The sequence below is a fragment of the Eucyclogobius newberryi genome, unplaced genomic scaffold (assembly GCF_026437365.1).
Source record: "Eucyclogobius newberryi isolate DKJ021-1_F unplaced genomic scaffold, fEucNew1.0.hap1 SCAF_7, whole genome shotgun sequence".
Lineage (NCBI taxonomy): Eukaryota > Metazoa > Chordata > Actinopteri > Gobiiformes > Gobiidae > Eucyclogobius > Eucyclogobius newberryi.
Window position 1 is genome coordinate 29,914,332 of NW_027316389.1, and position 16,326 is coordinate 29,930,657.

The 16,326-nt window shown below is 39.9% G+C and overlaps 1 protein-coding gene across 3 annotated transcripts in view; it reads left to right on the forward strand.

The window, feature by feature from the left end:
* Positions 1-16,326, forward strand: part of cadps2 (Ca++-dependent secretion activator 2) — a 286,229-nt gene that overhangs the window by 231,094 nt on the left and 38,809 nt on the right. For 2 of the 3 annotated variants that reach the window (XM_072434936.1, XM_072434937.1), the window contains exons 19-23: positions 2,482-2,623; positions 3,981-4,100; positions 5,003-5,032; positions 9,051-9,206; positions 9,558-9,705. In XM_072434936.1, coding sequence (XP_072291037.1) covers positions 2,482-2,623; positions 3,981-4,100; positions 5,003-5,032; positions 9,051-9,206; positions 9,558-9,705 — 596 coding nt within the window. The remainder of the gene's footprint in view (positions 1-2,481; positions 2,624-3,980; positions 4,101-5,002; positions 5,033-9,050; positions 9,207-9,557; positions 9,706-16,326) is intronic. The other variant, XM_072434938.1, reaches the window with a different exon arrangement.

The following is a 16,326-nucleotide window of genomic DNA, read 5'->3' on the forward strand; positions in this document are numbered from 1 at the left end:
GGGTTAACTCGAGCAACATAGACATGTAGACGAGCTTTATTGTCATTCAGAAAGTATGCAGAATGGGATTTCTTAGCATTTGAGCTCTGCATAGAATTTATAGACTGCAGCAGGCGTTCTGTAGACCTAAGCGTTATGTAAAGTTAAAGGTTTGAAGTGAAGTTGTTAACCTCGGGTACAGTACAATCCCATTTTCATTTGTTCCCCCTGAACTTTGAATGGCTGGTGTAAAAAGATTTAAACCCCCATTGTGAAAACTTTTTAGCCAAAAAATATACAGACATAAAATAATTTTGGATTTGTTTATCATTTATGTTGTTATAAAACATAGATTTGAGTATGATAAAACAGGAAATACTCTTGATAATGCCTTATCAAGATTAGTGTTATATAGTAATATATATCACGAATAATGCTCATATTATTCATAGTTAGTAATATGAGCATTGTTGATTACTTAAAATGTGATATATGTTCCCCAATTTCTATACATTTATAGCTAAAGACATTGTGTAACTTTCCTTGCTTGTCCCCATGGAGATGCTGTAAGCAACAGTTTATGTATCTCCTTACAGACAAGCAGCTCACGCCCCCACGGCAATTTACAGGTCAGACCTAAGGAGAGGTAACACCCCATTTTTAACAGCATTAAAAACACTAAATGCAAGATGGATAAGTTTAATTTCCCCATGTGGGACAATAAAGGAATATCTTATCTTATCTTAATGCGATACTGTGGAACATTCTAGGCAAAGCAGTCGTGCACTGTTGAGTGTGGTGGTCACAATTTCAGTATTTTACTCCATTACGAATGTCCATAAAATAATGACTTATTTGACAATGCAGCTTGCTAACAATACATTTCCATGTCGCATTGCGTTCACTTGACTCTCTACGGACTCAAAATTATTTCCAAGTCCTGCAGAAAGTGAATTATTCTCTGTAGTTTGTCGTGCTTTGTTGAAATGCTCACTTATTGTCCGCATGTGATGGCAAGCGGGTGCGAGGGAGGCGCTTTGACTCTCTGGAGGGCCAAAAGGCTAGTGTTAATCATGAGCAAAGCCGAGCGAGAGGAATTAAAACTAATGAAGCCCATGGAGACGGGCCCGATTTGCAGACAGTACGCTGTCTCCGAGGAGCCAAGATGGAGGTTTGTGTGAATCTCAAAGCATCGTGGGAGTTGGATTTGAGAGTGTCAGGTGTCAAGCATCAGGTAGCATCCTTAACACCTGTTATATGGGCAGGGAAATGTAACTTCTAAGCTTTCATTACATCATCAAGGTAGGTGCAAGATGTGGATAAATTAATGAATCAATAGTGGGACAGCTAAATAAAGTAAACAACTTTACTAACTATAAAAGAAATTGTAATTTACTTACGATGACCATTTAAAATACAGAATTCCAAAAAACACTTGTAAAAGTCAATGCAATATCAGCTGCAGTGCACGCGGGAGTTTATCACAATATTCCACATTTTACATTGCCCCAAAAGCAAAAACTGGGCAGAGGGAACAGCTGTGACATGGTCTCCATTTGTTAAACTTCAAAATGCTGTGTGTTTTATTACAATCCAACTCATATTCACTGAGAAATTGGTCTGATCAGACCCAAATTGCGAGACGCCCCGTTCAAAAGACAACCGACGTCTGTAAATATCGTCACTATGTGGCTTTTCGACAGGTGCTGCCCTTATATGTACAATTTCTATTTTCTTTGTCAATTTCATTGGCGCGTCTTATATGCAGGAGCGCTGTACGGTAATTAGCATTCTTGGATATTTGGGCCGATACAAATTTGCCGCAAAAAGATTAAACAGAACATTTCACCATTTGCAGATCATAAACAATATTGATATTTCTTTCAAAAACATTAAATCTTATTAGAGTTATAAAAGCCCCTGCTCTCCATCTGAAATTAAATTCTAGAACTTGATTGCATGCGTATGATATGGTTTTGCAATGACTATGGTGTAACTGGACTCCTCTCTGTCCTGTGTGTGCAGCTCACCTGTGTAATGGGGCCTTCTCTCCTGTCCTCTCTGTCCTGTGTGTGCAGCTCACCTGTGTAATGGGGCCTTCTCTCCTGTCCTCTCTGTCCTGTGTGTGCAGCTCACCTGTGTAATGGGGCCTTCTCTCCTGTCCTCTCTGTCCTGTGTGTGCAGCTCACCTGTGTAATGGGGCCTTCTCTCCTGTCCTCTCTGTCCTGTGTGTGCAGCTCACCTGTGTAATGGGGCCTTCTCTCCTGTCCTCTCTGTCCTGTGTGTGCAGCTCACCTGTGTAATGGGGCCTTCTCTCCTGTCCTCTCTGTCCTGTGTGTGCAGCTCACCTGTGTAATGGGGCCTTCTCTCCTGTCCTCTCTGTCCTGTGTGTGCAGCTCACCTGTGTAATGGGGCCTTCTCTCCTGTCCTCTCTGTCCTGTGTGTGCAGCTCACCTGTGTAATGGGGCCTTCTCTCCTGTCCTCTCTGTCCTGTGTGTGCAGCTCACCTGTGTAATGGGGCCTTCCACAAACACCTGCAGGACCTGTTTATGCCGCTGGTGGTGCGCTACATCGACCTCATGGAGTCGTCTATTGCCCAATCCATCCACCGCGGCTTCGAGCAGGAGACATGGCAATCCGTCAAGTAAGCCCACTCTGAGCTGATAACATTAGCTTTAGCTGCACCAGAGAAGCAATCAACTGTGTGGATGTTCGATTTGTCATAGAAGTTAATATTCTTCTTTAAAACCTCTTTGTAATGATACTTAAAGGCCCTGTACCAACTCGGGAGAATGCCCTGGAAATGATTTAGCCACAAATAAAAAAGTATTTTTGTTGGATAAGAACCATGTGGAGGCAACTACCCACGAGAATTCTCTTGAACATTATCACAGAGTTGTTCCTTCAAACACACACACACACACACACACACACACACACAGAGACACACACAAACACACAAATGCACCCACACACACACACACACACACACACACACAGAGACACACACACATTTGATTATTTTGATAAAGAAAAGAGAAGCTTTTAATTGTCAAAGGAAAGATAACTTTAAATTCTTACTTTTTGGTTCCTGGTCGAGCTGGTCGAGGTTTTTGTTGTACTGGAAAAGAAGTTTAAAAGACGAGGTATTTTATTAGTTCTTTGAAGGGAAAGTCATTCTCTGCATTTGACCCATCCTTCAACCAGTGCCACTGGAGCGTCCCGTAGTGAGCTGCAGCAGTAAAACACTCAAGGACACATCTCCAGATCTGGAGCTGGGCTTGCTCAGGACCTTGGAGGATTGATTGCCTATTGGTTCATGTTTTGGGTTGTTGGGGGACATCGAAGCACCCAGAGGAAACCCACCCAGAGAAACATGCAAACTCCACACAGACCCGCAACATTCTTATTACTGTTATTTCAGAAATGTACTCACTTTTCAGACTTACATATTTAACCTACAGACTCAAGCGAAATGACAATAACGATTTATTTTCTTCTAATACATACATTCAGAATATAAATACCCAAGCTTTCAAACCACTTTGTAAATTGGTCCCATTTGGCCTATAACTCCTGCTGCTATGAAATACCAAATGTTGGCGTCTTTACCCTGTTTTCTGTGGAATGTGCTGCCTGTTGAAGTGTACTTGTCGCCCGCACAAATCTAAAGGGACAATGAAAGACGAGGCAGCGGCGCGAACCAGACAGGGCGACCGTTGAACAAAAGCCCGGCTCAATACGCAGCAAGGACATACTCCCACAATGCACTGTGAGCCACACTCTTTAACAAGACGCTGCGCTAATCAAAGAGAAATGCTTGAATGGGAGCTAGCAGTGACTTTCTGTCTTTTATTTATGTGTTTGTTTTTGTTGTGTGTGTTTTTGTTTTTCATTTATTATTTCATCCAGAGCAAACAAGTGGCTACTATCAGTCTGATGCTATTTCTCTTTGCTTCTCTTTTCACATTCTTCATTGATTAAACCCACAAACGGGGCAGATCGCTGACGAATAATTTAGCAAATGTCCCGCTGCCCAAAGTCCCCAGCTTCCCCCTCACCCTACCACAGATGCCCAGCTTCTCTGCTCCCGCCTGGATGGGACCCCTCTATGAAAACACGTGCGTATAGCAGCCAGCCAGGGTGGTCCGGCAAGAGGTCTTCACCAAACAGTCTGAATTGAAATAACAGAGGTGGGAGAGTAGCTCAAAGTACTCAAGAGTGCCGTCACTTCCAAACAATATTACCCCAGTAGAAGTACAAAGTAGCGGTGAAAATAATGAGAGAGTTGAAGTATTGAGGAAAGCTGCATATGTTTTAGACATAAGAGTAGTTTGTGTAACATTAGAGTAAAGATTTGGAAGTGATTTATAATTTGAAATTAATGTAAATGTGTCTAGCTACAGTACATTTAACCCAAAAGGGATGGATGAATCTGATTTCTGCAGTTGTAATTGTCAGTGACCCCCCCCAGTCAGCAGTATTCTGGATTCTTTCCGTTGGATTGACTTCTCACCAGACATGGGAGCCCCCCGCAAGCCTTTTCCTTATACTCTATTAACAGGCTTCATGTGAGCCACAAGAACACGGCTCCAACACAGCAGCAGGGTGCAGTCCGAGCGAGGCGTAAGCTGCTGTTACTATTGTAAGGATTCCACCCTTTTAGATTTAACCAGTTCTTCAAGAAAGTCCAGAGCTTGGAATTAAATTGTTATGAAGACCTCCAGCCATTCCAGCCAAATGACTACATTTGTGGACCATACCTGTGTACTGACCCTGTCATCTTGTCCAGTCTGTATTTGCTTGATATGTATTTAACTTGCTGCATAAACTAAATGACTTTTTTTTGTTTTTCAATTTGTAGTTGTAATTGCATCCATATCAGCGCATGTCAGCATCTTAATTTAAATCTTGACATCGATGTTGGTGCTGCATTTTTAGATATTTTTTGTACTGTGAACCCAATTCCCATGTGTCAAATTGAAAGTATCTATTAAAAAATAACTTGATTTCTCTATTTCAGCCTGCAAGGAATAAATCTGCCTGACATCTTGTAAGTTAAAGTCCTTTTTTCTCCTGTGCTATTCTACATAGTATTCACCTTCACATGGGGTCATTTAATATCGTGAATAATCAAAAGCTAACCAATGCTGTTGTCAGTCTTTTAAATCGTCTCCAAGTTCTATATCAACCTGTCAAAGCAATGCGTTCGGTATTTCGCTTATATCTCGCTTTTCTTCTTTTCGCTTCGCTGCGGATGCTCAGATCATGTTTTGTCAGTATCACGGCCCGTCATTACAAAGTGGCCCCAACCTGTAGTCATTATAATTCACCTGTAGCATATTAATCTGCCTGCACGTCTTGGGAATGAGCTAAAAAACTATTTTACTTGTCGTCAAAGCATCCAGAATTTGACCAAATGAAGGGAGGGGTATTTAAGGTATGTTTTTAAAAGTATGTGTGCATTTCTATATGAACGCAACTTGTAGGTCATTTCATGCCTGTGTTTAAAACAATCAAATCTGGTAATAGGTACATTTTTACACACTCCCAGTGCAGACATTAACAACTTAATTCAGCTAATAATCTAATAAACAAATTGATTAAAATAATCTTTAACTAATTTAGTCATCAAATTATAATTTTACAAACTATACACAGATTCCAGAATGTGCCTTCTGAAAAGAGGTTTTATGACTCTGATAAAGCAGGAATTACACCAAAATGACACAAGAAATTAAAAACACCAGTGTGTGTTTTTAATGTAAAAATGATTCTGTTGAGTGTATACGCTACGAGGATATTCTCAAGCGCCATCACTTTAGTTTCATATTGGTAAATGTTTGTAAAAATGTCTTTCAAAGGACTTTCTCGATCTAAAGAATTATTAAATCTATCAGAGTTATACAATGATTATTAGTTGCCCCGTACTTTAGAATGCTTAGACAAGCAGGACTATTCCATTGCACTATACATTGCACTTTTTATCATTCTTGAGCCAGTTTCCAGTATTTATTTGAAATGTATTTGAAATGTATTTTCATTTTTAGCCATCAGCATTAGCCTCCAAAAATTCTGAATTATCAAGATGTCAAATGTGAGGTCCAACCATAGTTAGAGCTTGTCCATGATTTTTAACATCAAATATGTAACTTGGCGTGTAAAACTGTCATTTGAGCCAAAAGGCATGAGATTTCAGTTTTCCTGTGGTACAGTGACTATTAAACCTCCTTTTTAACGTGCTCTAAGATGAGACCATATAAATTGACATGAACGTCTTGAAATAAACATATTGTATACTTTTTAATGGACATTAATTTGCTTCATTAGTACTTTGTATGTAACTCTGGGTAGCTAGACCTCTGCATTGGCAACAGGCAAAGATGGCAAAAATCTAGGCCTCACTAAATATCCTTCATAACAGGAAGCTTAAACCCATAAATTGGCAGACATCACAGAATGATACGCAGCTTGAAATGGGTGTGACAAGTGGGAAGAGACATCCAGCAAATACTCATAGCCATAATGGATCGTACATCCAAACACTGCAATCTCTTCTTTCGAGCTAAATTACTGGTAAACAACGTGTGCCAAGCAACAGTGAGTTTTCCCTTTGATCCCGCTCGTGTTTTCCTGTGTCTGTCAGCGTGAAGCAGCAGAACTGGCAGCGTTGGTGGCCATGTTGGAGAGGGAGGGGGGTCAGTGAGGCAGTGAGTCCCAGGAGGCTCACAGAGAGTTTCTTTAAAAAGGCTCCTTCTCTATAGTCTTTTGTCGCTACGCACTGTTGTTGCTGTACCTCACTTTTCCTCCACTTCTACCATCCAATGACAAAAAGAAAAAAACTGAGGAGAAATCTGGCACTTTGTTAGCGAGCACAGACGGGCGAGTGGGACTGTCCAGATCCCCCGGGAGCAGGACAGAGAAGAGCACCGCTAATTAGACAAGAGGGGGATAGCCACAAGAGCATCTAATTGCAACACAGACAGACGCAGCCCGGAGCTTGTGTAAGTCCTGCGCGGCACTTGGTGAGGTAACAGTCTTTTAAAGGCGAAGTGAGAAAAGTGAGGGAGTGAGCGCCGTGTTTTGTATTTATTTTTTATTTTTATCGGAGCAGCCCGGCTCCCCCCCCCCCCCCCCCCCCCCCCCCCCCCTGTGCCCCTCCCTCGGCATGGTGGGTGTCAGTCTAAAGCTGAGCCGCTGTACACTTGGATGTCGGGGGAGAGGAGAGTTGCCATGTGTTGCTGTGTCACCTTTCAAAACGGAGACAAATCTGAGAAATGTCCATCTGTGACGAGGCGGAATGACACCGAAAAGGTCATTTTGTTGTATGTATATTTAGGATGACAATAATTCAGATTGAAAAAGAAAACATTGCACTATTTTCAACAATGTATTAAAGGGGATGTATGGAACTAGTTCAATTTAAACTCTTTGCCAAAAATATATATTGCTCACTTAACGATTGCATTCCAGGCATCGTGATTATTCAGAGTTTATAAGCGCTTTTCACAACTTTCAGGGCCCGCTAACAAACATTGGCACGCTAACAGCACACTTCCTGCTTTGCATCGAATCAAACGCTCTATAGTTGGATGCCAGCAGCACACAAAGGTCTCATTTTGACCATAAGAGCTGCTTTTACATGTGAATTTATTACACGTGTGGGTTGTAGACAGTATGCACAGTGTGAGCACTATATTTCATGGTTCATTTTAGTGTTGTGATATTTGCCTGACCAAGGCCTAGATGCCGAAACGTTGCCTCTTCACCATTAAACTTTTATTTTGCAAGTTTGATAGTGTGCGGGATTTCTTTCCCTTTAGTGTTGTGATATTAAAATTTCAAACTATCTTCAAATATCTGCATTTGTATACCCATTTGTCCTATTTAATTTATTTATTTGATGTTTTTCATTATAGATATATCTGCCCGAACAAGTGTCTAGTTTGAATACTTTTTGTGTCGATTAGTTTCCTGTTTTCTTTTTGTTTCCTTGTGAATAAGTGAAGTTTATGAAAGGGAACAGAAACAGAAAAGAGATCACAGTAGGAGTGTAGGTAGCAGTAGTTTTAATAGTGTACATATTTCTTGGTGCAAATGTAATCACGAGCTATCCTCTACTTGCATGAAAAGATTTCCCGCACCAGTAATAAAGTACATTGTGTTGTGCTGAAAAGGACCATTTAACCTTTGACTTGTTGAAAGGCTAAATTTATCAGTTTCTGCGTTTTGATTACATTTTTAACTTTTAATTGTATCTTCATTACACCTACTGTTTCAGGTGGCTTCTGTTGATTCCATATGTTTTTCCAATGTTTCTTTTTTCCAAACATGAATCACTGCTCATCATAATTGCTTGTCATAATGAATTTGCAGTAAGGAGCAGAAAGCAAGTTCATAAATGAGCTTGTCATTTTCAAACGATTATTTCTTATGTATAATTTGTTTCTTCTTTCAAGTTAAGTGAAAGCGAAGAAGCACCTTAACCGTTGATTATTTTCCGATGTCACTCCAATTGTTTTTTTAGTCAGTATCCAAAGAGGAAAATCTATAAGTATCCAAGCTGACCATTTATATTAGTGAAGGTTCTTTATCCCACAAAGCCTTCTCATCCCATCTCATTTGTACTGGGATACTACCAAGTTCCCAAACTTCCCAAAATCAGTTCAAGAAAGCAGCTCCTGAAACATATTTGCATAACTTACCTTGATTTTGTTTTGATAGGAGAATTATGTGAGTGCTGTTTTTATTGCACATAACTTCATTTTTACCCAGGGTTTTGGAGAGTACATTTTTCAAATATTTAGCAGCACAAAAACAAACAATAGGTTTACTTACATTTTAATGTGAGCGTGATTTACTAACATAACCTACCAAACCATGTTAAAAATCTAGGCCTGAAAATAAATGGTTACACACTCAATTAGTACACCCACTATTACAATATTGAGTGTGAAATAACTACAGGCCTGTTTAATATAAAAGATCATTTGAAATCCAGTGTTAAAAAGCCATTCCACGTCATTCCACTTGGTAATATTGAGCGTCGCCTTGTACTTTTGTCCTCACAGCAACGGTACGGCCACCTCAGAAGACTTGTTCTGGAAGCTGGACGCTCTGCAGATGTTTGTGATGGACCTGCACTGGCCTGAACCCGAGTTTGCCAAGCATCTGGAGCAAAGACTCAAGCTGATGGCCAGTGACATGATGGAGGCGTGTGTCAAGAGGTCAGTAATGTGCAGCTAAACCACGTCCAATATGTCAAACTCTGTATATCTGCAGTTTTAGAGAGGTTGAATATTGTCAGAAGCAACTATCTTTAGTAACGTCTTAATTGTAAAGCTATTGAGTAGATGAATCATGATCAAAATAATATCTTGACCCTGAGTTTGAAATTTTTATATTAATTTGTTGCCATATTGAACACTTCATTCATAAATAATTCTGCCATACTGCCTTCCCCAGGCCCAAATTTTAATCAGATTATTAATCAACATTACTGGGTGGGGGAAAAATGTGATCGAATAGAGTGACTTTTTTTTGACAATTTTTTTTGTTTTTTTTATTTGTCTTTCTAGAACCAAGTCAGCATTTGACTCTAAAATGCAGAAGTCCAATAAGTCGACAGATTTCCGGGTGCCGTTGTCAGTTTGCACCATGTTTAATGTGCTGATGGATGCCAAGAAGCAGTGCTCCAAGCTCTGTGTGCTGAACACGAGTCAGGAGGTGAGGCACAGACAACACAACACTCTTCTACTGCACATCCAAACTATTTATTAACAAATTAATAAAGACACTACATGTTTCACCTCTGCTGCATTTGAAGCAATAGTGAAAAGGTTGTAAAATGTTTAAGTGGCTGCTGAGAGGAGCCTTTGTGATTTACGTCCAAAACCAAGTTCAAAGTCATAATTCATGGTACAGTAATGTAGAGTGTTTCTACACAGAAACTTGCATTAGCATGTAAAGTGTTGACTGAATGAATCCAGCCCACCTCGCTGTGTTACACGTGATGTCTGTGGTCACTCTGGGAGGACCTCTTGAACCCTGAAGTTGAGTTTTATTTTCCACCTGGCTCGGTGGAGGTCAGAGCTCTGTCAGAGCTGCACTGAAAGCCTCCGTGCTGAGTTCAGGTGTATTTGTATTCACTGCAAACGGCCAAGCGCTCGACTGGCTGCTAAATGGATGACCATAATACAGCTCTGCTGCAGCCTTGGTGCCACTGAGAGCCAACCCTTGGCCAATGTCGTCTTGATAGAGAGCTAAGCTCGCTGTTCTCTTAACCTTCACTCCACTGCTCACCGATTCGGCCTGATCAATTATTCTTCTGAGAACTCACTGAGACCAGCACTAGCACCAACTGGTACCACAAGAGCAGAGCACACCAGAGAGAGAAGAGCTTTACTTGTATGTAGAGGCATGTCTAATCTTCAACCGAATTATTGTATCAGAATTATTATATAATATCTGTGGCAGTCTCAACAGTGACAAACATAGACTTCTAAAATAGATTCACTTTCTTTGTAACCCTGTAAAAGGGAAAAGACCATAAACAAGTACACTAGACAATGTGGTCCTTTAATTGTGCCGCCAAAATATTCCAATAGTTTCTTTTACACTTAAATGCTTTGTTGTTTTGATAAGTATAATAAATATTTGTCTAAAAATTATGTATTTCAAATAACATTAGTTATCATGCCCAGATGCATGACAACAGACGTGAGTAGCTTTTACATCTTGACTTACAGGTATTATGGAGGATTTTTTGGCCCCAAATCTTTGTCTCATTTCCTCGTGGCGTGGACAGCCACGTAGTTCATTCACATGTCAATCATAGAACGCATCATAGAACATACTGCTCACCTGCAGCCTCGTTCTGGCTCGTCCCCAGGAGAGCAGCACGTTTTCCTGTGTCTAAGCGCATGGATCTATCATAATATAGTTCCTTCAGTGTACAGGACAAAAAAAAAATGTATATAGAAAATAGCGTGATAAACAGTAACATAATGACTTAATGTCATAGACACAATAACCGTAAAGCAGGAGAATCCCAGTGAAGCCTTTTCTAAATGTACATATAAAACATGAGCTTCAATATACAATAACAGAATAAAACAGTAATAGTTTGTTAGTATTATTTAACAGTTATACATTTGAAATGTTTATGTATTATCAAAAATAACAAAAAAGCTTCCTATTCCTACAGAGCAAAGCTACACACAATACATTTTAAGCCCCCTTAAATATAATGTAATTTATTTAATAATAACTAAATTATTGTGACAATCCAACTTATCTTTATCCACTGATGTCCAATTTAGTAAATGTTTTTCCATTTTCATTATCCACCAGCATCACAAACATGATAAACCAGGGCTGTTTTGGCAACTGACAACTACTCGGCTACACGAAAGTAACACCAGAGCCTCGGTATAAAACATAATCACATGAAATTATCATAAATACTATTGACCACATAAATAATATGTCTTAAATCTAACGTTATTTAGGAAATATCCATCTATCCGCTTATCCGGGGCCAGGCCGCGAGGGCATCAGTCAAAGCAGGGACTCCCAGACTTCCCTCACCCCAGACTCTCAACATGGAGGAGCAGCGGCTCTACTCCGAGCTCCTTTCGTGTGACTGAGCTCACTCTATCTCTAAGGGAGCTTCCAGCCACACGGCGGAGGAAACTCATTTCGACCGCTTGTATCCGCGATCTTGTCCTTTAGGTCATTACCCAAAGCTCATGACCATAGGTGAGGGTAGAACGAAGACTGAGCGGTAAATCGAGAGCTTTCACATACTTGAGGCGAGAACTTTCTCCATTTGAGAACCATGGCCTCGGATTTGGAGGTGCTGAGTCTCATCCCGGCTGCAAACTGTCCCAGTGCATGCTGCAGGGGCGGGTTTGATGGAGCCATCAGGGCAACATCGTCTGCAAACAGCAGAGATGAGATCCTGTGGTCCCCAAACCGGACACCCTCTGACCCCTGACCACACCCTCTGACCCCTGACCACACCCTCAGACCCCTGACCACACCCTCAGACCCCTGACCTCAGACCCCTGACTGTGCCCAGAAATTCTGTCCATAAAAACTATGAACAGAACCGGTGACAAAGGGCAGCCCTGGCGGAGTCCAACATGCACTGGGAACAGGTCTGACTTACTGCCGGCAATGAACACAGCTCCTGCTCCGGTCATACAGGGACCGGACAGCAAAGGGCTGTGGCCGGTCAAGCCCGTTAGGAAAGACCCGGCCACCAGACGCTCTCTATCGAGAGCCCACCCCAGGCGTGGCTCCAGGATGGGACCCGGTAACGCCAGTCTGGGCGCTGGCCTTGCATTGTTACTCATCATGAAGGGAACACTTTATGTCCCCTACCAGGGACATGAAGACCCCGATAACGTCGCTCCCGGGATGATTCGTCCGCTCAAGCCCCTCCACCACTCTAAGGTGGAGGTTCAAGGAAACCTCCACCGACAAAGCTTTGACAATGAATTCAAGCTTTTCCCAGGACGGCATATATTAATGTACAAATAGAAATGGAGCTGGACGTTAGATGACTGTTATTACAATTGTAATGAACATGTAACCAACAATCATTTGTTTGTGCTTCAAAAGTCAAAATTCATGTTTTTTTACTTTGGGGTCAAATGTTTCTATCAGTATCAGACTGTCACTCCTGGAAGGGGCTTCAGACTGATTAACTGCTCCAGAATTAATAAAGTTTCTCTTACTTACTACATTTTATCCTCCGAGTTGTTTTTCCTTTGTAATTGCAGTCGAATTAGTTAAGTTCAGCTGTAATTAGTCGCTAACGTTGAGCTGTTTTTTTTAAATTAATATGCATGTTTTGACTACAGCCCTAGCAACTGCCTCAAGAGAATAATTTTTAATAATAATTTAATATTTCATGACAAATTCTGAAGCCATGACTAATGATTTAATTAAAACTGTCTGTAAATCTGGTTATTTTTTATCCTGGGGGAGAAAAAAGTGGTAGTTATCTTATATTCTTATGTCAGACAGAAACCACAAGGATCAGAATACCTCAATTCATATTTATCTAGTCAAGGGAGTGTTATCATAGTGGGAGATATTGTGATATTTGTACTGGAACTGTGTGTCTTAAGCGAATTGCTATGTTTCACAATCACATCACAACATATATTATATACATATACAAACATATATTGGATACAGATGGGGCCGGTTAATGTGAATATTGTTAAAAGGCAGATTCTTGATTCAACAGAGGAAGTTCTAAGTTCGAGTCACGAATAGAACGTTCCACTTTTCTAGATTTTTGTCTGGATATTTCTTATGAAAATACAGTGGCTACTGTTACATGCACGTTACAAATCTGACAATTACCAGATTTTGGAGTTGGATTCAAATGACATGTAAATGATGCAAGTAAACTCATTATGGCTGGTGTCCATGGAGATGTCATAGCCTGGAATGTTTCACAGAATGTCATTAAACAGGTCTTTTCATGGAGACAAACGGCTCACAAAGTATTTTCAACTGTAATTTAATACATGCAAGATAGATTAGTTTAATGCCATACTGTGGAACTTTTAGACAAGCAACAACAAGCTTAGTTTGTACTTTAAGGTCAATAAATCATAACTCATGTTGGACTATTGTTACCGGAATATTGAGTATTATAATTTAACAATTTAAATAAAAGCAGATATTTTCACACATTTTAATACAAATTATTATTATAAGACATTGATTTATTTATAAGTTTGAATTAATTACAGTTTGTTTTGTATTCATGTTGAGTTCTTAATTAATAGTATAGTTAAGTATATATATATGTGTGTTTTTATTCATGAAGTAGACTTTTCTTAGTGTCAATACAGACTTAGAAATTGACAATGTATTACAGAAAATGACAATGTATTGTATAAAACTACCAGGATTCAAACATTATTATAAATGAAAGAAATACTGTATGTATACGTAGCTGGGGTCACAAAATCCATTACATTGAAACGATGATTTTAAGCGTTAGAGTTTAAATTGCCAGTCCATTTCTGAATGCATTTGTCATGATGTTAATTTGACCCGTTTGCCTCTCTCTCTCCGTTGCATGTGGCCCACCCCGCATGTCCATATGTCTCACACCCGTCATTGTTTGAATCCAGGCTGACAAACAATGGGTAAGTGCTCCAGGCTTTTTCACGGCTTTCTCCTCACCACCTCCTCACAAGCAACGCATTTTCTTTAATTCAGATGTCGTTTTTTTAATCGTTATACTTTTGCGCGTTGAGAAAAGCTTTATTGCTATTGTACGGATAGCTTAAAAGGTAAGGAGTCCCGTGTAGTGGAATAAGATAAGAATCAAAAGGAGGATATCACCAAGTAAAGACAATAAACACTGGGTACATTTGCATGGCGAGTGAAAAAAAACCCACTAGAGTAATCTGATAATCCAAAAATTAGATCTGATTATCAAAATGCCTGGTGACACGTGGATTTTTAGATTCACTTTTGTATTTGAAAGACAAAGTACAATGAATTTTAAACTAACTTTTGAAATAACACTTTACATTTTCTCAGAACATTTTAATAATCTGATAACTCCAGAAATTGGAAAATGATCAGGTTTTAGGTGTCCATCTAAACATAGTCTTTCCAGCATAATTAGGATTGATTTTTCTGATAATTGGCAATAGATTATCTCAAAAACAGATTATGATTTGTAAATAAACAAAAGACAACGTAGCTCTCTGCAAATCGAAAGAGTCGCCACCCAAATGTAATGACAAATAATTGCAGTGAATATCTATGCGATTGTTGATATGATACTTTATTGACACAAAAATGATTTAAAATGAAAACTAACGTATACATTGTCCATGTACCATTTTCTGTGATTTTTCCTTTTTTTTTTTTTTTAAGATTCCATTTTGATCCTTCTTTTCTCCGCTCCAAATATATGGTGCTAACCCCTTCCCTCCGGCGTGTCCCTGCTGCCCGGGCCACAGTGAACCCAGCGCAGCCTCTATAAGTGCATCTCAGCGCAGTGCCCAGTCTCAGGGGCCGGGCCGGGTCAAACGCACAGCCAACAATCTGCACTTGATCATTTTAGGTGGAAAACTCTCACGAACGGACGAGCGAATGCGGCCCGCAAAATATGATGCACTTATCTATTCTTTAGAACATCATTGTGAATAATACAAGTTTAGTTACATTATTCCCGTTCAAGATGGCGTTTTTTCCAGAGCTCTTAAATGGGATTCAGGGAGAAGGAAATGCTGATGTAACAGTGGTTCATGAAATTGTGTGAAGTAAAATCTGACAAGCAGAGTAGCCAAAAATGATGGTATTTACAAAGAATGTACAAGAACAATGAGAATGGCTGAATCATATCTTTTCAAATGTTAAAAATAGGAATGCCAGATTTATCGCAATCAAAATCGCAGTTTGAATGGATTAGCAAATTGCAAAGGCTGCCATAAACTTTGAACAGAAATCATTACTAAAAGTATGACCAGACAAAACTATTCTAACATTTGAAATGTTATAATAAAGTTACTTAAGTAAATTGAACTGTACTCTTGCCATTGCTTTATTGTCACGCGTTTGGTTTTATAGTGTTTTTGAATCTCAAATACGCTTTATATTTATTATACAATTATTTATTCACTCTCCACTCTTATTAAAGGTGCAATATGTCACTTTTCTTGCTTGTCTCCATAGAGTTGTCATGGCTTTGGAGGACATTAAACGTATCTAAATTACATTGATTGAATAATATGTATAGAAAAACATTAAATGCATTATTATTGTGAGAACCAATCTGAGCTGTAACTTAGCCCGGTGTTAATGCCACGCTGCGGAACTTTGTAACATCTCCACAGAGGCATAGTGCACCTTTAACTACCCAGCATTCAACAAGTGTGAAGTTTGTCCAGAAGTTTTTCTTTGGTGAAAATAGCATCGCTTTTACTTTGCTTTCCATTGTCCCCCATCATAAACGGCTAACGCTGCTGAAGTAGCCCCAACTCGGCGTTCGCATAAATGTTTTTCGAACCAATTGTCCTTTTCACACGAGGCAAAGACTGAACAATCCACCCCCCCTTCCCGCTCGTTTCTATCGGGGTCGGGAAAGCCATCCAAAAGCACGTTAATTGAGGTAAGAAGTGGATAAAAACAGCTCTCAAGACTGGCCAGGAAGATTTGAAAACCGAGCTGCCATTTTGTGGTTAAAAAGGAGTCCGGAAAAAAAATTGGGGCCGACGACGCTGACCTCCCCCGACCCGCAATTTGTCAGCGATCTCGTGCTTTGTTGATTGAATTTTTTTTATTTGGGGGGGAGCGCTTTAG